The sequence below is a fragment of the Mercenaria mercenaria genome, chromosome 8, assembly GCF_021730395.1.
Source record: "Mercenaria mercenaria strain notata chromosome 8, MADL_Memer_1, whole genome shotgun sequence".
NCBI classification, from domain to species: Eukaryota; Metazoa; Mollusca; class Bivalvia; order Venerida; family Veneridae; genus Mercenaria; species Mercenaria mercenaria.
Window position 1 is genome coordinate 9,013,532 of NC_069368.1, and position 25,973 is coordinate 9,039,504.

General features: G+C 36.1%; 1 protein-coding gene across 1 annotated transcript in view; it reads left to right on the plus strand.

The window, feature by feature from the left end:
• Positions 1-12,531, plus strand: part of LOC123523089 (ribosome biogenesis protein NSA2 homolog) — a 30,263-nt gene extending 17,732 nt beyond the window's left edge. The window contains exons 2-8 of the mRNA XM_045300718.2: positions 1,007-1,142; positions 1,926-2,128; positions 2,485-2,569; positions 6,531-6,625; positions 8,790-8,930; positions 10,445-10,496; positions 12,268-12,531. Of these exons, the coding sequence (XP_045156653.1) occupies positions 1,007-1,142; positions 1,926-2,128; positions 2,485-2,569; positions 6,531-6,625; positions 8,790-8,930; positions 10,445-10,496; positions 12,268-12,335 (780 nt within the window). The 3' untranslated portion in view covers positions 12,336-12,531. The remainder of the gene's footprint in view (positions 1-1,006; positions 1,143-1,925; positions 2,129-2,484; positions 2,570-6,530; positions 6,626-8,789; positions 8,931-10,444; positions 10,497-12,267) is intronic.
• The last annotated feature ends 13,442 nt before the right edge of the window (positions 12,532-25,973 follow it).

Consider the following 25,973-nt stretch of genomic DNA (forward strand, 5'->3'; position numbering starts at 1 on the left):
GCAGTGGCAAAGAAATTTGGACCATAAGTATAATGTTTGATACATATTTCAATACTCATCTTGTATAGTCTTAATCTTGACCAACTTTCTTGTTTAGGAAGTTACAGGAAAGAAATTTTGGACCACATTTATAATGTTTGATACAGATAGTCTTAATTGTGACCTACTGACCTACTTTCTTGTTTTTGAAGTTACAGCATAGACATTTGGACCACCTGTATAATTTTTGATACAGTTTTCAATACTCCTCTTGAATAGTCTTAATCTTGACCTACTGACCTACATGTACTGTCTTGTTTTTTAAGGTAACAGCTTAGAAATTTGGACCACATGTATAACTTTTGATACAGATTTCAGTACTCATCTTTAATATTCTTAACCCTGACATACCGACCTTCTTTCTTGTTTTTGAAGCTACAGCAAAGAGATTTGGACCACCTGTATAATTTTTTAACAGATTTCAGTAGTTATCTTTATCATTACCTACTCACCTAGATTTTTATTTTTGAAGCTTTAACATAGAAATTTGTTAAAGCAAGCAACTAACTCAGGTGAGCAATATAGGGCCATCATGGCCCTCTGGTTTTTATTTAATTTTTAGTGCAGTTACAACTGGGAGCTTGATTTCTTTTATTTTTCTTGAGCCAATTTAGACAATGAAATGTTCTGTCTTTTTTGTGTGTGTGTAAATTGTATTCATAATACCAAGGTTTTCTTGCTGTAGGCACTGATTGGACAGGGCTGAAAAAACAACAACTTTGAATGACAATTCAATTTCATCAGATTCACAAGGATAAGAAAATGGATTCACTTACATTTTCAGTGAATTTGTTATTTAAATTACCGGTAATAGACTCAAACCAAGATAGGAATAATATAAAAGAGATACATGTAATAGACTGTTTCTATAGTTATCAAAAATTCCACTTTCTAGTACAAATTATGATTATAAACCTAAAAAACATACACGTACTACATTCTAAACATGCGTTATTTCTGTTTTCAGCCTCAGAACGAGCATATAGAGCTTCACAGAAAGCGACATGGCTACAGACTTGACTACCATGAAAGGAAGCGTAAAAAGGAGGGGCGTAAGCCACATGAGATGGCAAAAAAAGCAAAGAAATTAAGGGGCATTAAAGGTAGGGCTGAATAGTATTATTTACATGGAAACCACATATTTAAAACACAGAAGTTCATTAAAAGAATTCAAGATAGTTAGTTTTTAGTTACATAAGCAAACTTGACTGTTGATAGAATTACGGTATAAGATTAAAGATACCTAACTATGGTATGCAAGAATGTGTGTGATTGTATATTGGTATGTAACATGATTATCAGATTTTACAGATACTCTGACATTCGGCAGTCACTTGTTAAGAATTTTCTGTTTTTGCCTTGACTATGATTTGAGTCCTTAAGACTTTTCCTTCTTCGGGATTTAGAGAGAGGTGTTCACCGTGTTGGGACTCTTAAATTTGCAGTCATGGCAATAAGAGTTAAGTTCTTTATAAGACATGTATTTGTTCTAGACTTAGGAATGAGTGGTTAGGGTCACTGACTTCAAATCACTTGCCCTTCACTGATATTGGTTCAAATCCTGGCATTGATGTAGAATTTTTCATGTAAGGGAGCCATCAAGCTGACGTATAGAGTCTGTGGTACTGGCAAGGTGCCTGAAACACTGCCCAGAGGAGTACCTTGGTTCCTTCTCCCCCATCAAAAGCTGGAAATAATACCATATGACCAAAATTATGTTGCTGTGTCTTCAGGATTTAAGAATATTGAAAGACAATTTGTGTACCCTTTTCATATTTGAATGGGTTTTTCTGCACATACATGTAATGGACATTTTTATATCTTTATGTATCAACTAGCACATCATTGTAATATATCTGTTTTAAATGCTGTTTTTTTTTCTTCAGCTAAACTATATAACAAGCAGAGACATTCAGAAAAGATACAGATGAAAAAGACAATAAAAATGCATGAGGAAAGGAAAACTAAACAGAAAACAGATGAAAATGTTCCCGAAGGGGCTGTTCCTGCTTATCTGCTGGACAGAGAAGGACAGAGCCGAGCTAAAGTATTATCTAATATGATAAAACAGAAACGGAAAGAAAAAGCGGTAATTTTCTTGCTTTCTTTATTCACTAAGCATTCTTGACCCATGATTCTGTTACTAACTACAATGTACTTATACGCAAAAATACTTAGAACATTAAATTTGAATTTCTGAAGTGGGAAGATATGATCTGACATGTAATTTGTGATAGAATTATCACATGTCAAGTTTTCTTATTACGGTATTTTGAGAGGATATAATTTAACTTTAAAAGTACAATATGAATTATAATGACAGGCTTGCCTGCTCTATTTCCCATAACAGCTCTGCTGTCATTATATACTTGAAATTACTAAGTTGCGTTAGTGCACACATTATACTGTTACCACTGTGGGAACTGTTACCGTTATATTTTGCAGGGTAAATGGGAAGTTCCTCTCCCTAAAGTAAAAGGAATGAGTGAAACAGAAGTGTTCAAAGTAGTCAAAACAGGAAAAACAAGGCGTAAGTACTCTAAATGTATTGTGTCCCAAAAGTACAGTGTAGATGGCCAATGATAGCTGTAATAGTAATTCAAGTACATTTTTAGCGTGACTTTTTAAAGAATAGTGAGCAATATTTTAATCACTTGGACGTCATAAGCGGTGTCACACCTTGGTTGAAGTTATGCACACATGTTCACATCTCAGTAACCATTTTATATATTTGACTGAAGCTTTACAGAAGGCTTCCTAGTGATCAAACCTACTGAAATAAGGTAGTTCTTGGTTGAGTGAGTGAGTTGGGTTTTACGGCGAATCAACACAAATTGGTTATATATCGCCGAGAAGAAGTCATATTGCAAACCCCAACTGTATAACATAAACATTGATGTAAAAATGTAAAGCATACCTAAAAATGTAAAGCATACCTAAAAACATCCATGTAAAAATGTAAAGCTTATCTTAAATCAGTTATGTAAAAATGTATATACATGTGTGTTAAAAAGTTCTTGGTTGAATTCTATTCAAATTATATCCCTGTTTACAACTTAAGAAAGTTTGGTTAAAGTTTATCTCTAAGCGTTCAATAAGTGCTTTATTACATGAGATTAGAAATTGACTTTCACAGTTTTATTTAGATTTTTATAAATATTTGACTTACTATGCCAGTTAACATGTGTTGACTGTAGACTTTTCATAGTGACAAGCTATGGATCGGGAGTTTACATGAGTCATGTAATAAATTATTTAAAGGTATCATGGAATGGGTTACCCCCTTTGAAATTTGACCTTTTCAGGATTTCATATCACTTTCAAAAATTTAGTTTGAAACAAACATTTTAGGTAACTTCAGTTTACCATAAAAATGTGGGCAAGTTACTGTAAATTGTAATAAAAGCAGTTTGTTTACTGACATATTTTGAGACTTTTTATGCCCCCGAAGGGAGGCATATAGTTTTTGAACCGTCTGTCAGTCTGTCAGTCTGTCCGCAATTTTCGTGTCCGGTCCATATCTTTGTCATCGATGGATGGATTTTCAAATAACTTGGCATGAATGTGTACCACAGTAAGACGACATGTCGCGCGCAAGACCCAGGTCCTTAGCTCAAAGGTCAAGGTCACACTTAGACATTAAAGGAGAGTGCATTGATGGGCGTGTCCGGTCCATATCTTTGTCATCGATGGATGGATTTTCAAATAACTTGGCATGAATGTGTACCACAGTAAGAGGACAGGTCGCGGGCAAGACCCAGGTCCGTAGCTCAGAGGTCAAGGTCACACTTAGACATTAAAGGATAGTGCATTGATGGGCGTGTCCGGTCCATATCTTTGTCAACCATGGATGGATTTTCAAATAACTTGGCATGAATGTGTACCACAGTAAGACGACGTGTCGTGCGCAAGACCCAGGTCCGTAGCTCAAAGGTCAAGGTCACACTTAGACGTTAAAGGTCATTTTTCATGATAGTGCATTGATGGGCGTGTCCGGTCCATATCTTTGTCATTCATGCATGGATTTTAAAATAACTACGCATGAATGTGTGGCACAGTAAGACGACGTGTCGCGCGCAAGACCCAGCTCTGTAGGTCAAAGGTCCTAAACTCTAACATCGGCCATAACTACTCATTCAAAGTGCCATCGGGGGCATATGTCATCCTATAGAGACAGCTCTTGTTTGAAATGAGTTGAGGTTGAGGTATTAATGTGACACTGCAGATTTTTTTTTGTAATTGATATCTTATGAACAATAGATTTTTCCAGAACTTTGAAATTTCAGAAGTGTTCATTTAGTATGAAAGATACTGGCCAAAAACTACAGTACAGACAGTGCACAATTTGTAACTTGCAAACGGAAAATTAGCTAAGGTAGTTCTGCATTTTTGATAAACTGGGAGTAATTGCATAATATCTTTTATCCAGAAAAGAGAGAATGAAGCCTAGAGTCGATTTACGAAAAGAAAAACCTTGTTTTATGAATTAATGACAACTGGTTTTTGTTAATTTATTACCATAGCAACATTACTGTCTGTATAAAGTTAAATTATGATATTAAAAAATCTGACATGTTAAATAATTACGAAAAATGTATGAAAATCAGCTTGAAATGTGTTGATCTCTTTTCTCATTGGAAAATATCTCAAAAACAAGCACAAAGACCAATACATCTGTTCAGCAAACAATTGAGCACACACAGTCCTATCCTTTTTATTTCCCAAATTTTCTATGTATATTCTGAAGTTTTGAAACATCGGGGTTTAATTAAATTTTACATTGTAAACTTTTTTAGAAATCCTATTTTTAGATTTTCAATCTTTTTTATTATAAGTCCTATGTAAAAAGTAAAAACATTTTTCCGTGGTAACATGGGTCGGTAAGACACTTCTTTGTATTCACTTTTAGTGTATCTCTAATATTAGAGATTTAATATATTTACTAGTATTACTATACTAGTATTATACTAGTATTACTTATATGTGGAAGCCCAGGATGAAGTACTCCAAAGTATTTTTAAGATTCCTTATGGTTGCCATTCTTCTGTGACAAGACCGTATGGTGGGGGTATGAGTCACTCCTGTGACAGTTCTAGTTTCGACTGGAAACACAAAAATATTTAACTCTTAATATACATGTATTGTTTAAATATGTTCGCATTTTCTTGTAAGTGTTGGGTTTTCTTGTAAATGGTAGTCTTGGTACATTCATAATTGGGAAAAAAAATAATTTGTCTCTATTAAGATCGAAGTATATTTATTCTCATTGGAATACTAAACCTCAAAAAACTGCAGCATAAATGTTCTTAATAGTTGTTCCACATAATTAGCCACATGATAAGACACGTGGTGCATTACTCTGTTATTACATAATACATTTGACACAGGCTTAAACTATTGTCCAATGTCTTCATCCGCATTGGACTCATTAAACACTCCAGTAACTGCTCCAGCTTTCTCAGATCTGCACAATTTCACAATCCAGTATTGAAATACTTCAGCGCACTGTCTCCTGTGACAGTTCTTGTTATTGCCCCTGGCTCTGAATATAGCAGTTAGATAAAAACATTGTATTTTAGAGACTTAAAATTTACAGAACTTGTCAAATGTTTGCAGTACTTATAAGAAATAACCATGTGTTAGAGAGCCAAGCAGTATCAGACACAACATGTTTAAACTGGTTCAGCAAACAATTGAGCACACACAGTCCTATCCTTTTTATTTCCCAAATTTTCTATGTATATTCTGAAGTTTTGAAACATCGGGGTTTAATTAAATTTTACATTGTAAACTTTTTTTTATAAATCCAAACATGCAAAACTACCTTAAGTGTATATTTAACTTGTATCAGGTTGTTACCTGTTTCCTGCTAGAGTAATATCCTTTGGAGGAATAAATATATCTTCCATCAAGTACTACAATAAGAAAGTTACATACTAGTATATTTATCAGTATACAGTCGACATTGTATTAAGAGACCACCCAAGGGACTGCTAAGAAGTGGTCTCTTAATAGAATGGTCTCTTAATGAATTTCAGTCAGATGAAAAGAAAAGTTATTTTTAACTGTTAATGTAACTGTATTCATTATGAACTTACATGTATGGTTTCAAAATCTGTTTTAACATCGTGAACACTTTTCCAAGTCCACAAACCGTGAAAATTATAGCTAGATTGTTTGTCAGTTTCACTGATACAAAGGTTAATTGCATACAGTCACATGCAAAACGTACTCGCTAATTACACAGATGAAGAAATGCCCGGTAAAATTTTGGTACCCGGTCGCTTAATAGATACTTTTTCGAATATTTTACCTGTCGGGACTACATTAATGTGGTCGCTAGTCGTTTAATAGAAAAGTCGTTTCATGGAATGAAATTATATACTGAAAACGTTCGGGAGGGATTTTGCCCGGTCGTTTAATACAAAAACCGCTTAATAGAGGTGGTCGCAAGTACGATGTTGACTGTAGTAGAAATTATGTGATTTCAGGGAAAGCATGGAAAAGAATGGTAACAAAGCCTTGTTTTGTTGGAGAAGGGTTCACAAGAAAACCACCTAAATTTGAAAGATTTATACGACCTATGGTATGTTTTATTCTTATTTTTGAAAATATCTAAACAGCCTTCCTTCTCTTGTTTACTGTTTAGTGTTAATAAAAATTTATTTTTATACCCCCACCAAACATGTTTGAGGGGGGTATATAGGAGTCAGTTTTGTCGCGTTTGTCGCGTCGCGTCCCGTCCCGTCCCGTCCCGTCGCGTCCCGAAATCTATTATCTCAGTTATTACCAAATGGATTTGATTCAAACTTAAAATACATGTTCCACCTTATCACCCACATCATGTGACACAAGGTGCCAAGTTTTCATGAATTATGTCCCCTTTTACTTAGAATTTAAGGTTAATTTTGTTGTATTTTCACTATATCTCAGTTATTACTAAATGGATTTGATTCAAACTTAAAATAGATGTTCCACCTCATCACCCACATCATGTGACATAAGGTGCATAACTCTGACACAATTTTTTTTATGAATTATGCCCCTTTTTACTTAGAATTTAAGGTTGATTTTGATGTATTTTCACTTTATCTCAGTTACTACTGAATGGATTTGATTCAAACTTAAAATATAGATGTTCCACCTCATCACCCACATCATGTGCCCACATCATGTGACACAAGGTGCATAACTCTGACACCAAGCTTTCATGAATTATGTCCCCTTTTACTTAGAATTTAAGGCATATTTTGTTGTATTTTCACTATATCTCAGTTATTACTAAATGGATTTGATTCAAACTTAAAATAGTTGTTCCACCTCATCACCCAGATGATGTGACATAAGGTGCTTAACTCTGAAATAAATTTTTTATGAATTATGTCCCCTTTTACTTTAAATTTAAGGTTGATTTTGATGTATTTTCACTATATCTCAATTATTACAAAATGGATTTGATTCAAACTTAAAATAGATGTTCCACCTCATCACCCACATCATGTGACACAAGGTGCATAACTCTGACACCAATTTTTCATGAATTATGCCCCTTTTTACTTAGAATTTAAGGTTAATTTTGATGTATTTTCACTATATCTCAATTACTACTGAATGGATTTGATTCAGACTTAAAATAGATGTTCCACCTCATCACCCACATCATGTGACACAAGGTGCATAACTCTGACACTATTTTTCTTGAATTGTGTCCCCTTTTACCTAGAATTTAATGTTAATTTTGATGTATTTTCACTATATCTCATTCTGATTGGCTTAGAGCCAAAGGGAAGTAACCTTTTTTAACCTTTGTACTAGGTTTCTTCCCCTTAAATTCCAGGAATTAGTCTATTTTTAGAAATCCTATTTTTAGATTTTCAATCTTTTTTATTATAAGTCCTATGTAAAAAGTAAAAACATTTTTCCGTGGTAACATGGGTCGGTAAGACACTTCTTTGTATTCACTTTTAGTGTATCTCTAATATTAGAGATTTAATATATTTACTAGTATTACTATACTAGTATTATACTAGTATTACTTATATGTGGAAGCCCAGGATGAAGTACTCCAAAGTATTTTTAAGATTCCTTATGGTTGCCATTCTTCTGTGACAAGACCGTATGGTGGGGGTATGAGTCACTCCTGTGACAGTTCTAGTTTCGACTGGAAACACAAAAATATTTAACTCTTAATATACATGTATTGTTTAAATATGTTCGCATTTTCTTGTAAGTGTTGGGTTTTCTTGTAAATGGTAGTCTTGGTACATTCATAATTGGGAAAAAAAATAATTTGTCTCTATTAAGATCGAAGTATATTTATTCTCATTGGAATACTAAACCTCAAAAAACTGCAGCATAAATGTTCTTAATAGTTGTTCCACATAATTAGCCACATGATAAGACACGTGGTGCATTACTCTGTTATTACATAATACATTTGACACAGGCTTAAACTATTGTCCAATGTCTTCATCCGCATTGGACTCATTAAACACTCCAGTAACTGCTCCAGCTTTCTCAGATCTGCACAATTTCACAATCCAGTATTGAAATACTTCAGCGCACTGTCTCCTGTGACAGTTCTTGTTATTGCCCCTGGCTCTGAATATAGCAGTTAGATAAAAACATTGTATTTTAGAGACTTAAAATTTACAGAACTTGTCAAATGTTTGCAGTACTTATAAGAAATAACCATGTGACAGAGAGCCAAGCAGTATCAGACACAACATGTTTAAACTGGTCTATTTCAGGGTCTGCGATATAATAAAGCTCATGTGACTCATCCGGAACTCAAAGCTACCTTTCATCTTCCAATCATTGGTGTGAAGAAAAATCCAACATCCCCATTATATACATCATTAGGTGTTCTAACTAAGGGTACAATAATTGAGGTAGGTGATTCCTAAATCATTGATATTCAGCAGGGACTAATTCCCATGGATTTCGTGGATGAGTCAATCCACACAATGTAATCGCAACAAACAGGTGAACTTCCCATTTATTTTATGTTCATATTTTGAAATCCTCAAATTGATATCCCACTAAACAGCTCTTTTGGCCAAAAATCGCTAAATTTTATGCCAACGGAATTAAGCTGTATCACAGTACTTTCTTGGGCATAGACTTTGTGGTTTTATCCAAAATGGCTATTTTGTGGAGGTATCAAAGTTATACATACATATATCATACAGAATTTTCATTCTTAGGATCTTATTTTAATCTCCACGAAAATTAATGATTTCACGGTACTTGTCTGTTAAGAGGTTTGCAGTGTCGCTTGAAACATTACCTTTGGGTAAGTTGCTGTCTTAAGTTGTGTGTGGTATAAAAAAGGTGGAAAGTGAAATGTTTATAGTATTCTTGATTTCTTGAGCATGTGCATGCCTTGTATTTTTGAAGTAATTATTGTTAATGATATAATATTAACACAAACCTAGAAGACAAAAACCCTATTTCCCAGTCTTTACTCTTGAATTTAATTTCATATGGAATTCAATAATTTAGTTTTAAATTTATAAGTTTATCAGATAGGTTTAATGGATTTTTAGTGATTTTTTTGTTGCACAGAAGTCAAATGATTTGTCATTCTAAACTCCATTTGAAACTTAAGGTAGTTGACCTTGTGGTTATGTAAAATTAAGGTTTTATTTAAGGTAGCGGATTGTCATGACAGTTGATAATTTTGATTACTTATTATGCTATTTTGGCATCCTTCAGCCATGTCAAATGTTTTACCGTAGCAACTGAAAAATGCCAGTATCACATACAGAGAATACATGATCAGGAAAATACTGGTTGTCTTTTTGTAGCCACTAATTTAATAACTTCATCAAAAGATAATAGTTTTAGCTTGCCTGATTTTTGAAAACAATCTAGGAGGTATTGTAGTCATTTTATCATCGGCATTGGTTAAAATTTTTGTTTAGGTCCGTCTTTTCTCAAAAACCATAAGAGCGCTACAGCTTTGAAACTTTGCACACATGTTTGTCATCATTAGATGACGTAGTAGGCCAAGAACCATAACTCTGTTATGCATTTTGTCAAAATTATGGCCCTTTTTGTACTTACAAATTTGAGTTTCTTGATTAAATGTTTTGTTTAGGTCCGCCTTTTCTCAAAAACTATAAGAGCTACAGCTTTGAAACTTTGCACACTTATTTATCATCATTAGATGACTATGTAGGCCAAGAACCATAACTCTTACTGGCATTTTATCAGAATAATGGCCCTTTTTGTACTTAGAAATTCTGTACTATTACACTTTTCTTACATACTGACCAGCACTTGGAGATGAGTGTTGGCACCTGTAGGCGGTGCTCTTGTTTATGAGTTATTTTAAATAATTCATATGTGTAGTAATATTTTTGGAATCCTACATGTACTTGTGATGACTGGTATGTTTCAGGTTAATATCAGTGAACTTGGTCTTGTGACTCAGAGTGGAAAAGTGGTGTGGGGTAAGTGAATAGGTTTTGTTTTATCTTCATGAACACACACTTATCCACGTCTTGTCTTAAACAATATCTTGAACAGGTGTATTGGGAAAATTAAAACTATTTCAAGTTGTCTTGGAGACAAAATTTATTTGAACTGGGGCAGAGTTCCCCAAAAAGAAGTGCAACATTTGATGACTGTTTATTAATGAAAAAGGTAATATTTTATTATGCCCCCGAAGGGAGGCATATTAGTTTTCAACTGTCCATCCGTTCATTCGTTCGTCACAATGTTAACTTTTTGCATGAAGGCACTTTACTCGCGAACCACTGCACCAAGGACCTTCAAACTTCACATGCTGATAGTACATATTGAGTACATGACCCCTACTGACTTTGGGGTCATCAGAACAAAGGTCAAGGTCACAGAGGCCAATGTTAACTTGTTCGTTAGTTCGTTCGTCACAACGTTAACTTTTTGCATGAAGGCACTTTACTCGCGAACCACTGCACCCAGGACCTTCAAACTTCACATGCTGATAGTACTTATTGAGTACACGACCCCTACTGACTGCCAGGTCAAAGGTCAAGGTCACAGGGGCCAATGTTAACTTTTTGCATGAAGGCACTTTACTCGCGAACCACTGCACCCAGGACCTTCAAACTTCACATGCTGATAGTACTTATTGAGTACACGACCCCTACTGACTTTGGGGTCACCAGGTCAAGGTCACAGGGGCCAATGTTAACTTTTTGCATGAAGGCACTTTACTCGCGAACCACTGCACCCAGGACCTTCAAACTTCACATGCTGATAGTACTTATTGAGTACACAACCCCTATTGACTTTGGGGTCACAAGGTCAAAGGTCAAGGTCACCAGGTTAAAGGTCAAGGTGCTGTGGGGGCATTTGTCACCATTAGTGACAGCTCTTGTTGCTGTTGGTTTTTCTCTTCTTTTGTTTAATAAGTCATAGGACTAAGATGTTTGGAAAAAAACAATCAGCATTGACAAAAATTAAAATTTGTCCCAAGTGGGCTTCTTAAAATAGGCTTGGTGAAGCTTGTTGGCAGCAGATAATTTGATAGAAGATAACATGGCAAGTCATTAATACCTCATTTCTTATTCAGGGGTCTCCATTTCAGTGTGGGTAAGGTGGCTGACTTTGAACACTTGTCCCTTACTAAAGTGGGTTCAAAACCTCTCTTGCTGTTAGAATTATCCCATGTGGAAGCCATCCAGCTGGCTTACGGAGGGTCGGTGGTACTACCTAGGTTCCTGGCCATGCCAGAAAAAATGGCCGAACGGACACCTTGGAACTTACTCAACCATCTGATCAAAAGCTAAAAAGTGTCCATAATTCTGCCAGTGTAATGTTAGACTAACAAAAACATCTGCTAGATGTGGAGAAGTTGTCAGTTACTTACAGGGAATACATAAGTCAGTACTGGCACAGAATCTAGAAACACTGGATAGGTTAATTTTTTTACCATTACAGAAGTAAAATACAGTTGTACCTGCCTTAACAGCCACCTGTATTAAGCAGAGACTTGCTTTAAGCAGCCAAATAGTTGACTTCCCAAGTAGACCTTTTGTTTTAAATTCAACTGGTCTTAAGCAGCCACCGGCCTTTAACAGCAAGATTATGTTGCTCCATTGACTGGCTGCTTTATACAGGATTTACCGTGTTGTTGAAAACCAGCATTGAAATAAATTCAAGCAACTGAAACTAGTCTTAACTACTTAAGAGTAATGGAGTATAAATGATATTTTTGGATTTACTTGATTTTTTCAGGGAAATATGCACAGATTACAAACAACCCTGAGAACGATGGCTGTATAAATGCTGTATTGTTGGTGTAACATGGCTGAAGAAAAAAAGAAAAGATCTGGAAACAGAAATTTTACATGTTTATGTCTTGTGTTGTTGACAATGCCTTTAACATTAATTGAGATACGTATTTGATTTACAACATCCTGTCGAGAAGTTACGGAAAAGTACAAATAAAAATCTGTTGTTGATGGCAGTAAAATCAAATTAAAAAGAAAGAAAGAGAAATTAGTATTGTTATGTTTGTTGCAGGATTAGGAAGTAATACAAAAGGAAATATGACCAATTTTGTTGTGAAAAAGTGCGATAAAATTGTATTGAAATATTTTTAGCTCGACTATTCGAAGAATAAGTAGAGCTATCCTACTCACCACGGCGTCGGCGTCGGCGTCACACCTTGGGTTAAGTTTTTCGTACCAGTCCACATTTTGACAAAGTCTTTTGAGATAAAGCTTTGAAACTTTCAACACTTGTTTACCATCATCATGGCCAGTTATAGGCAAGAGCACATAACTCCATCAAGGATTTTGGCTGAATTATGGCCCCTTTTGACTTAGAAATCATGGTTAAGTTTTTCGTACCAGTCCACATTTTGACAAAGTCTTTTGAGATAAAGCTTTGAAACTTTCAACACTTGTTTACCATCCCCATGTCCAGTTATAGGCAAGAGCACATAACTCCATCAAAGATTTTGGCTGAATTATGGCCCTTTTTGACTTAGAAATCTGGGTTAATATTTCGTACCAGTCCACATCTTGACAAAGTCTTTTGAGATAAAGCTTTGAAACTTTCAACACTTGTTTACCATCACCATGTCCAGTTATAGGCAAGAGCACATAACTCCATCAAGGATTTTGACTGAATTATGGCCCCTTTTGACTCAGAAATCATGGTTAAGTTTTTCGTACCAGTTCATATTTTGACAAAGTCTTTTGAGATAAAGCTTTGAAACTTTCAACACTTGGTTACCATCACCATGTCCAGTTATAGGCAAGAGTACATAACTCCATCAAGGATTTTGGCTGAATTATGGCCCTTTTTGACTTAGAAATCTTGGTTAAGTTTTTCGTACCAGTTCATATTTTTTGTAAAGTGTTTGACATATGGCTTTGAAACTTTTATCACTTGTTAGCTCGACTATTCGAAGAATAAGTAGAGCTATCCTACTCACCACGGCGTCGGCGTCGGCGTCACACCCTGGTTAAGTTTTTCGTACCAGTCCACATTTTGACAAAGTCTTTTGAGATAAAGCTTTGAAACTTTCAACACTTGTTTACCATCACCATGTCCAGTTATAGGCAAGAGTACATAACTCTGTCAAGCATTTTGACTGAATTATGGCCCCTTTTGCCTTAGAAATCTTGGTTAAGTTTTTCGTACCAGTTCATATTTTGACAAAGTCTTTTGAGATAAAGCTTTGAAACTTTCAGCACTTGTTTACCATCACCATGTCCAGTTGTAGGCAAGAGTACATAACTCCATCAAGCATTTTGGTTGAATTATGGCCCCTTTTTGACTTAGAAATCTTGGTTAAGTTTTTCGTACCAGTCCACATTTTGACAAAGTCTTTTGAGATAAAGCTTTGAAACTTTCAACACTTGTTTACCATCACAATGTCCAGTTGTAGGCAAGAGTACATAACTCCATCAAGCATTTTGACTGAATTATTGCCCCTTTTGACTTAGAAATTTTGGTTAAGTTTTTCGTACCAGTTTATATTTTGTGTAAAGTGTTTGACATATGGCTTTGAAACTTTTATATCTTGTTCAGTATAATAGTCTCTATCAATAGTCAAGAGTACGTAACTCTCTCATCTTTTTTGGCTGAATTATGGCCCTTTTTGAACTTGGAAATTGGTTCTGTTTTGTATATGTCCATGTTTTGTCAAGACTATTTGACATATGGCTTTTAAACTTTAAACACTTGTTTATCATTATGATTTCCATCTGTAGGCAAGAGTACATAACTCTGACAACTATTTTGACTGAATTATGGCCCTTTTTGGACTTTGAAATTTGTTCAGTTTTTTTTTTACAAGTCAGTGTTTTGTCAAAACTATTTGAACTGTGGCTTTGAAACTTTTAACACTAGTTTATCAACATGATTTCCATCTGTAGGCAACAGTACATAACTCTGTCAACTATTTTGACTGAATTATGGCCCTTTTTGGACTTGGAAATTAGTTAAATGTTTCATATAAGTCCATGTTTTGCCTAACATATAACTTAACATATTTGCCATCATGGTCACACATTGCCATTTAGTGCAAGACTAACCGAAATCCACAAATACAGGAACATTTTTTGTTTAATCCATTTTTTTGTTTAGTCTGAAAATCTATGGAAATATTTTGATCCCATTCTTCAATCAATTCTTCGAATAGTCGAGCGCGCTGTCATCCGACAGCTCTTGTTGATAAAAAGATTAGGCTCCATAACCTTATACCACAGTGATAAGAGTTAACATATACTGTTGGGCATTCAAATTGATTTTTAGTTCAAATATACGAAGTATAGAGAGCTGTCCTACTCGACCTGGCATTGGCGTCCTGTGTCCGCACTTTGGTTAAAGTTTTGATGCACTTTCTCCTTATCTCCGTAATTATGTCTCCCACCACACAATGGTGTGGGAGACATATTGATTTACTCCAGTCTGTGTGTCTGTCTGTCACAAAGCTTGTCCGCACTCTAAGTCGAACATTTCTCATCTGATCTTCACCAAACTTGAACAAAATGTGTTTGACCATGAGACCTCGGCCAAGTTCGATAACTAGCCAAATCCGCCCAGGCACTTTTGAATTATGGCCCTTGAATTACTGATTGGATCCACTTATCACAGCCATCGAGAGAAACTAGACATTTTTAGCTCACCTGTCACAAAGTGACAAGGTGAGCTATTGTGACTGCTTGATGTCCGTCGTGCATCGTGCGAAAACAATTTGTAAAAAAATCTTCTTCTTGAAAACCACTGGGTAGAATTACACCAAACTTCACAGGAATGATCCTTGGGTTGCCCCCTTTCAAAACTGTTCAAAGAATTGAATTCCATGGAGAACTCTGGTTGCCATGGCAAACGAAAGGAAAAACTTTAAAAATCTTCTTCTCAAAAACCAGAAGCCCTAGAGCTTAGATATTTGGTGTGAAGCATTGCCTAGTGGACCTCTACCAAGTTTGTTCAAATCGTGACCCCGGGGTCAAAATTGACCCCGCCCCAGGGGTCACTTGATTTTACATAGGAAAATCTTAAAAAATCTTCTTCTCAAAAAGCAGAAGCTCTAGAGCTTAAATATTTGACATGTAGCATTGCCTAGTGGACCTCTACTAAAGTTGTTCAAATCATGACCTCCGGGTCAAAATTGACCCCGCCCAAGGGGTCACTTGATTTTACATATAAAAATCTTCAAAAAAATTTCTAAAAATAAACCAGAAGGGCTAGAGCTTAGATATTTGACATGTAGCATTGCCTAGTGGACCTCTACAAAATTTGTTTAAATCATGACCCCCGGGGTCAAAATTTACCCCGCCCCAGGGGTCTCTTGATTTTACATAGGAAAATCTTAAAAAATCTTCTTCTCAAAAACCAGAAGCCCTAGAGCTTAGATATATGGTGTGAAGCATTGTCTAGTGGACCTCTACCAATTTTGTTCAAATCATGACCCCAGGGTCAAAATTGACCCCGCCCCAGGGGTTACTTGATTGTACATAGGAAAACCTTAAAAAATCTTCTTCTCAAAAAGGATAAGCCCTGGAGCTTAGATATTTGACATGTAGCATTGCCTAGTGGACCTCTACTAAATTTGTTCAAATGATGACCCCGGGGTCAAAATTGACCCCGCCCCAGGGGTCACTTGATTTTACATATGAAAATCTTCAAAAAATTTCTAAAAATAAACCAGAAGGCCTAGAGCTTAGATATTTGACATGTAGCATTGCCTAGTGGACCTCTACAAAATTTGTTTAAATCATGACCCTCGGGGTCAAAATTGGCCCCGCCGCCAGGATCACTTGATTTTACATAGGAAATCTTAAAAAATCTTCTTCTCAAAAACCAGAAGCCCTAGAGCTTAGATATTTGACATGTAGCATTGCCTAGTGGACCTCTACTAAAGTTGTTCAAATCATGACCCCGGGGTCAAAATTGACCCCGCCCCTGGGGTCACTTGATTTTACATATGAAAATCTTCAAAATTTTTTCTAAAAATAAAGCAGAAGGCCAAGATCTTAGATATTTGACATGTAGCATTGCCTAGTAGACTTCTTCAAAAAAAATTCAAATCATGACCCTCGGGGTCAAATTGGCTCCGCCCCATGGGGTTACCTGATTGTACATAGAAAAATCTTCAAAATTAGCTTTAAAAAAAACCCAGAAGGCCTAGAGCTTAGATATTTTGACATGTAGCATTGCCTAGTGGACCTCTACAAAATTTGTTCAAACTTGACCCCCCAGGGTCAAATTGACCCAGCCCCAGGGTTACTTGATTGTGCATAGGGAAATCTTCATAAATTTGCTAAAAATAAACCAGAAGGCCTAGATCTTAAAGCTTTAGCTAAGAAATTTGTTCAAGCAAGCAACTCTATTCAGGTGAGCGATATAGGGCCATCATGGCCCTCTTGTTCAAGCTTGTCCGCACTCTTAAGTCGAACATTTCTCATCTGATCTTCACCAAACTTGAACAAAATGTGTTTGACCATGAGACCTCGGCCAAGTTCGATAACTAGCCAAATCCTCCCAGGCACTTTTGAATTATGGCCCTTGAATTACTGATTGGATCCATTCATCACAGCCATCGAGAAAAACTAGACATTTTTCAATGGGGTCCATTCATCAAAGCCATCGAGAGAAATTAGACATTTTTAGCTCATCTGATTTTTTGAAAAAAAATGATGAGTTATTGTCATCACTTGAGCGGTTGTCGGCGTCGGCGTCGGCGTCGGTGTCGGCGTCGGCGTCTGCGTCGGCGTTGCCTGGTTAAGTTTTATGTTTAGGTCAGCTTTTCTCCTAAACTATCAAAGCTATTGCTTTGAAACTTGGAATACTTGTTCACCATCATAAGCTGACCCTGTATAGCAAGAAACATAACTCCATCTTGCTTTTTGCAAGATTTATAGCCCCTTTTGTACTTAGAAAATATCAGATTTCTTGGTTAAGTTTTATGTTTAGGTCAACTTTTCTCCTAAACTATCAAAGCTATTGCTTTGAAACTTGGAATACTTGTTCACCATCATAAGCAGACCCTGTACATCAAGAAACATAACTCCATCTTGCTTTTTGCAAGATTTATTGCCCCTTTTGGACTTAGAAAATCAGTTTTCTTGGTTAAGTTTTATGTTTAGGTCAGCTTTTATCCTAAACTATCAAAGCTATTGCTTTAAAACTTGCAACACTTGTTCACCATCATAAGTTGACCCTGTATAGCAAGAAACATAACTCCGTCCTGCTTTTTGCAAGATTTATGGCCCCTTTTGGACTTAGAAAATATCAGGTTTCTTGGTTAAGTTTTATGTTTAGGTCAACTTTTTCTCTTAAACTATCAAAGCTATTGCTTTGAAACTTGCAACACTTGTTCACCATCATAAGCTGACCCTGTACAGCAAGCAACATAACTCCATCCTGCTTTTTGCAATAATTATTGCCCCTTTTGGACTTAGAAAATCATTTTCTTGGTTGAGTATTATGTTTAAGTCAACTTTTCTCATAAACTATCAAAGCTATTGCTTTAAAACTTGCAACTGTTTTTCACCATCATAAGTGGACACTGTACATCAAGAAACATAACTCTATCCTGCTTTTTGCAAGAATGATGGCCCTTTTTAGACTTAGAAAATCATGGGTAGGACAATATTTCTATTACACAAAAAAAATCAGATGAGCGTCAGCACCCGCAAGGCGGTGCTCTTGTTCAATGTTGCAGTTGTGGAAGACATGCGCTTTTCTCAAAAGCATCTCTAGTTACTTCATGAATTTGTGTCAAACTTAAAATAGTTATTCCCATCATGTGGCACAAAGGACATAACTCTTGCACCAGTATTTCATAAATTATTTCCCCTTTTACTTAGAATTTCAGGTTAAAGTTTTGGTGTGCTTTCACTCTGTCTCAGTTACTACTAAATGGATTTGATTCCAACTTAAAATAGAAACTGTTGTTAGATTCCTAATTTAAAGTATGTCCATCAGTAAGTCCTGAAATCTGTTGTGTCCCAAGTCCTCCCACACTCTTTGCCTGATTTGCTTCAAACTTTTGCAGATGAGCAAGTTTGATATGCAGATGACCTTAAAGGAAGGAATTTATATCTGTGTTTATTTTACAGCAGTTGTGGCCCTTTGATAGTTTTGCTGTAAAGAATATAGCAAAAAATCTTGTGTGCCCAACTCCTCAAACACTATTGTGAAAGGATATGGAAAGGATATGCTTGAAAGTTTCACAGATGAAGGACCTTCATGTGAAGATGACCATGAATAATGGACTTTATTTTTGTGGCTGTTTTTTTAGCTCATCTGTCACATAGTGACAAGGTGAGCTTTTGTGATCACCCTTCGTCCGTCGTCCGTGCGTGTGTGCGTCAACAATTTCTTGTCTGCACGGTAGTGGTTTCATTTATGATTTTATTTTAACCAAACTTGCACACAACTTGTATCACCATAAGATCTCGGTTCCTTTCTTGAACTGGCCAGATTCAATGATGGGTTCCAGAGTTATGGCCCCTGAAAGGGCCAGAATTAGCTATTTTGACCTTGTCTGCACAATAGCAGCTTCATTTATGATTTGAATTTAATCAAACTTGCACAAAACTTGTGTTGCCATAAGATCTCAGTTCCTTTATTGAACCGGCCAGATCCCATAATGGGTTATAGAGTAATGGCCCCTGAAAGGGCCAAAATTAGCTATTTTGACCTTATCTGCACAATAGCAGCTTCATTTATGATTTGAATTTAATCAAACTTGCACAAAACTTGTGTCACCATAAGATCTTGGTTCCTTTCTTGAACCGGCCAGATTCCAACATGGGTTCCAGAGTTATGGCCCCTGAAAAGGCCAAAATTAGCTATTTTGACCTTGTCTGCACTATAGCAACTTCATTTATGATTTGATTTTAACCAAACTTGCACACAACTTGTATCACCACAAGATCTTGCTTTCTTTTATGAACTGGCCAGATTCCATCATGGGTTCCAGAGTTATGGCCCCTTAAAGGTCCAAAATTGGCTGTTTTGGCTTTTGCAGCCATATAGAGACTTCATTTATGGTTTTATTTGATACAAACTTCTAAAATGTCTTCAACAACAATAAATCTCGGATTCCATGACAAATCAGATCCAATCGTAGGTTCCAGAGTTATTTTATATCTGATTACCTCCGCTGATTGTAATCAAAATGGATTTATATCAGTAAGTACTTATAGGACGTATTTGAAATTTCATTATTGTTATTAGTTGGAGTGAGACAATCAGGGTAGATAACTATGGACTGATTTTTATGTCAAATTACCTCCCTTTATTTGAAATTAAAATGGGTATATCTCCGTAACTAATGAAGATACTGAATTTATGTCATCAGATTTATTTGGCAGATCTTTCTTTTGTTCACTTACAATATATTTTTTTTAATTACTTCCCTTTTTCATTACTATAAATAGCTTATTTTTAGTAACTTTTTTATTATTGGCCGTAGGGAAAAATCGATACCACTTTTCTGTGGTACAACATGGATGGTACCTCCAATTTTTAGGTGTATTTTGACACATCTATACCTTGTAAGAATTTTTTTTTTCTTTTTGTTTAAATTCTTCCCTTCGTTGTTCCTGTCCTTTGGATTTAGATATTTTTTCTGAGGACCTTCTTGGTCCTCGAGTGCAATGATAACAGGTGAGCCATATAGGGCCATCATGGCCCTCTTGTTCTAGAATTATGGCCCTTTCTTAATTTCACAAAATAAATGTAGGCCATAGTGAAGAAATTTGGTGTGTTCAACTACTCATACACTTTTGAGGGAATGAATTCAAAGTTGCTCAGATGCACAATCTTATCTGAATATGATTTGCTTCAAACTTTCAGTCAAACATCCTTCATATGAAGAATTAGATGGTCTGTACTAAAAACCTTGCTATTTAGAGGATGGCACAGTAAGTGGGGGAATCCTTGTCCAATGGAGACAGTTGTAACTACCAAATGGATTTGATTCAAAATTAATAGTTATTCCACATCATTTGATACATGCGCAATAACTATTGCACCAGTATTTTATGAACTATGCTCCTTTTTACTTAGAATTATGTCTTCCCCCCCAACTGGGGGAGACATACTGTTTTTGCGCTGTCCTTCCATCATTCCTTCTGTCACACTTCATTTCCGATCAGTAACTGGAGAACATTTGACCTAGAACCTTCAAACTTCATAGGGTGGCATGACTTATGGAGTGGATGACCCCTATTGTTTTTGGGGTCACTCCATCAAAGGTCAAGGTCACAGGGGCCTGAACATGGAAAACCATTTCCGATCAATAACTTGAGAACCACTTGACCCAAAATGTTGAAACTTCATAGGATGATTGATCATGCTGAGTAGACGAACCCTATTGATTTTGGGGTCTCTCTGTTAAAGGTCAAGGTCACGGGGGCCTAAACATGGAAAAACATTTCCGATCAGTAACTTGAGAACCACTAGACCCAGAATGTCGCAGCCTCATAGGATGATTGGACATGCAGAGTAGATGACCCCTATTTATTTTGGGATCACTCTATTAAAGGTCAAGGTCGCAATGGACAGAACATGGAAATCCATTTCCAGTCAGTAACTTGAGAACCATTTGACCTAGAAGCTTCAAACTTCATAGGGTGATAGGACTTAAAGTGTAGATGACCCTTATTGATTTTGGCGGCATTTGGGCTAAGGTCAAGGTCACAGGGGCCTGAACATAGAAAACTCTTTCCAATCAATGACTTGAGAACCACTTGACCCAGAGTGTTGAAACTTAGTGGGATGATTGGACATGCAGAGTAGATGACCCCTACTGATTTTGGGGTCACTCCATCAAAAATGAACTTCACAAGGGCCTAAACATGGAAAACAGTTTCCAATTCCTAACTTGAGAACCACTAGGCCCAGAATGTTGAAACTTAGTGGGATGATTGGACATGCCAAGTAGATGATCCCTATTGCAGCCAACCATCAGTGTCTCTTTGACTTTCGCTCCTGTCCTCTATTGACTTCTTGCCTATATGACTATGCATTGGGGGAGACATGCGCTTTTCTACAAAAGCATCTTCTAGTTTATGTTAATTTTGGTGCACTTTCACTATATCTCTGTTATTATGTCTCCCCCAGGAGACATATTGTTTTTGCCCTGTCCGTCCGTACGTCACACTTCATTTCCGAGCAATAACTGGAGAACCATTTGACCTAGAACCTTCAAACTTCATAGGGTTGTAGGGCTGCTGGAGTAGACGACCCCTGTTGTTTTTGGGGTCACTCTGTCAAAGGTCAAGGTCACAGGGGCCTGAACATTGAAAACCATTTCCGATCAATAGCTAGAGAACCACTTGACCCAGAATGTTGAAATTTCATAGGATGATTGGTCATGAAGAGTAGATGACTCCTATTGATTTTGGGGTCACTCCGTCAAAGGTCAAGGTCACAGGGGCCTGAACATTGAAAACCATTTCCGATCAATCACTAGAGAACCACTTGACCCAGAATGTTGAAACTTCATAGGATGATTGGTCATGAAGAGTAGATGACCCCTATTGATTTTGAGGTTGCTCCATCAAAGGTCAAGGTCACAGGGGCCTGAACATTGAAAACCATTTCCGATCAATAACTAGAGAACCACTTGACCCAGAATGTTGAAACTTCATAGGATGATTGGTCATGAAGAGTAGATGACCCCTATTGATTTTGGGGTCACTCCGTCAAAAGTCATGGTCACAGGGGCCTGAACATTGAAAACAATTTCCGATCAATAACTAGAAAACCACTTGACCCAGAATGTTGAAACTTCATAGGATGAGTGGTCATGAAGAGTAGATGACCCCTATCGATTTTGGGGTCACTCTGTGAAAGGTCAAGGTCACAGGGGCCCGAACATTGAAAACTATTGCCGGTCAGTAACTTGAGAACCACTTGACCCAGAATGATGAAACTTCATAGGATGATTGGTCATGCAGAGTAGATGACCCGTAACGATTTTAGGGTCACTCTGTTAAAGGTCAAGGCCACAAGGGCCTGAACATGGAAAACCATTTCCAATAAATAACTTAAGAACCTCTCGACCCAGAATGTTGAAACTTCATAGGATGATTGTTCATGCAGAGTAAATGACCCCTATTGTTTTTGGGGTCACTCCATTAAAGGTCAAGGTCACAGGGGCCTGAACATTGATAACCAGTTGCGATCAATAACTTGAGAACCACTTGACCCAGAATGTTGAAACTTCATAGGATGATTGAACATGCAGAGTTGATTACCCCTATTCATTTTGGGGTCAGTCTATTAAAGGTCAAGGTCACAGTGGCCTGTTCATGTAAAATAATTTTTTGGAAATAACTTGAGAACCACTTGACCTACAATGTTGAAACTTAATAGGATGATTGGACATGCAGAGTAGATGACCCCTATTTATTTTGAGGTCACTTGATCAAAGGTCAAGGTCACAGGAGCCTGAACAGTGACTTGAGAACCACTAGGCCAAGAGTGTTGAAATTTAGCCTGATGACTGGACATGCCAAGTAGATGATCCCTATTGCAGCCAACCATCAGTGTCTCTTCGACTTTCGCTCCTGACCCCTATTGACTTCTTGCCTGTAGGACTTTGCATTGGGGGAGACATGCGCTTTTTTACAAAAGCATTTTCTAGTTTAAAATATTTCTTACACATCATTATCCTCGTCATACAACAACAATCATAAGAAACAAGATAAAAGAAAAGTCCGGAAAGAACTTGACCTGTATTTTAAAATGTTACACATGTGTAACAAAATTTATGATCCTTGGCCCAAGCATTCTCAAGTTATCATCCGGCAACTGTTTAACTGTCCTGGGTCATTGTGACCTTGACCTTTGGCCTACTGACCTCAATGATGATACATCTGTGTACCAAAAATTATATAAATCTGTCTAGCCTTTCATGTGTTATTGTCTGGAAACCATGAAAACCAATGGACCGACTGACCAACAAGCTCACTCCTACATACCCCTCAAACTTCGTTTTTGGGGGTATAGTTAGTTTTTGTTTCTTAGCTTTGCTCTGTGCTTTCTGGCATGCATGTACTGGAAAGCTAGAGAAACAGCTATGTATGTACCAAAAGGCTAGAAAAACAGCTGTGTATGTACCAAAGGGCTGGAAAAACAGCTGTGTATGTACCAAAGGGCTGGAAAAACAGCTGTGTATGTACCAAAAGGCTGGAAAAGCAGCTATGTATGTACCAAAGGGCTGGAAAAACAGCTATGTATGTACCAAAGGGCTAGATAAAAGGTCTATGTATGTACCCCAAGGGCTAGAGAAAAAGGCTATATGTACTATACTATGCATGTAGTGAAGTGCTAGAGTATTGCCATTCATATATATAAATGTCTAGAGAAACTGGTTATACATGTACTGGAAGTTTAAGAGGAACAGGCCATACATGTGCTTGAGGGCTAGAGAAACAAGGCTATGCATGGACTGGAATTTTCAGAGAAAGGGGTCATGCATGTATCAGCAGGCTGGAGAAACAGGCTATCTTACAAACTAAGGATGACTTTCTCCCTGCTTGCCCCTTAAGCATTACAGTTTTGGAATTTTGATACTTCCTGTCTAAAATATCAGAACAATTAGCAAATTTGATGAAACTGTACAAAAGGGGAGATAAAAAAGAAACTTGTTTTTAATTTAGCTTCATATTTAATAGATAATGGATTTGGTACATGCAAAAGAAAAAAACAAAAAAACAATTCAAATGCATTATATACAATGTATGTGTATACACAGGCAATAAAACCCACACAATAACCAAATACATGCAGCTGTACCTATATAAGCAAGATTTCATTTTAGCTAAAGGTGTAAACTTAACAAAAACAACTAGTAACAACATTTTAGGGAAATTAGCAATGCCACAAATCTAAGGTAGTTCATCCCATAACAATAAGAAAGATTAATTTGAATTACATACTGTAAGTATTGATTGATTTCATATTTTCCGTATACTATTTTGGCTTTTCCCGCTGGTACTGTATGCAATTCAGTAAGAAGTGACAAATGCCGAAAACATACATGAATATGTAATTGCCCAGATATTGCGGCTTTTAAATGTACTTATGGCTTTACTACCTTGAGTCTTGTAAAAGATTTAACAACTGGCCTCTAGCTTATCAAGAACAAATGTATCGAATTAAAAGTTTTATGTCCGGTCATACCACAACCAAACTGTATATTCAAATTAAAAATTACTGTTCTGCAATATTACAATAAAGGTAACTGTTACATGAACGATGTCTGTCAACAATGTTAACATTATTTTTGAATTCACCATCATTACTATGAAAATCACAGTAAAACATTCAACAGTTTCCCCATAGCATTTTTAAAGAAATCTGAATGTTTTGGAAATCGTCAACACTTAACAAATACAATATAATTATGTACTTAAACAGTCTTACAGTATAAAATCATTATCTTAATATAAAGTTCATGTTTTTTAAATTGATTTCAAATTCTGCACAGCACCTGGCTGAGGTAACATACAGTTAAAAAACTTAATCAAATACATCTTAACTTTGTAATAGTAAACTTTGTAATAGTAGACAATGATAAAAATTACAAATTTAATTATGTTTAAAAAACACACACACACAGGAAGTTGAAAAATGGCAAGAATGCTTGTAAGACTTTGTATTTACAATATCATAGGCCATGTGTATAGATGGTCATTTTCTATGAGTGTTTTTCAAACCGCATATGCATATGTGTATTTCATTTAACACCAGTCTTTTAAGATTATTCGCCAGGAATTTTGTACTACATACATTACTTTATTACATATTTTCAAGTATATCATTAAAATCAGGAATAAAATATGAAGGGTACTTTCTTAATTTTCAAAGATACAGAACTTAAAAATTTCATCAAACCAATAAAAATACAGAAGTTAAAAAGAAAATCTGTGTGAACAAAATATCTTTCACTCATGAACACCAGATCTTACCTTTCCACCAGTGTTCTTTCAGTTATATGTATTTTAAAAGTACACAGAAACATAAAACTGCTATCTATATATATATATATATATTGTTTCCCGTGTGCAAAAAATAAATTGTTTTGTGTGTTGATTTCATTTAAGAGGGATAAATCATAAATATACCAGTAATACAATGTACTGCCTCATAAATATACCAGTAATACAATACACTGCATTTCATTCAGCAATGCACAAGACATAACCATATGTCATTTTCTAATACCTGGATAATCATTTACACTGAGCTTTTGTTATTGCTACGAGGTAGACATTTCCTTGCAAACCTTTAAAACTTTTTTTTTTGGGGTTAATTAATCTATATGTTCTGAAGAAATTCATTTGGAATATTCTACAGAACTGCTGCTAGCTAATAAAAATTTAAACACACGTATACATCTCTGTATAGTACTTTAACAATTAAACAAATCTTAAAATTACACATGCCTACTTTCTCTATGT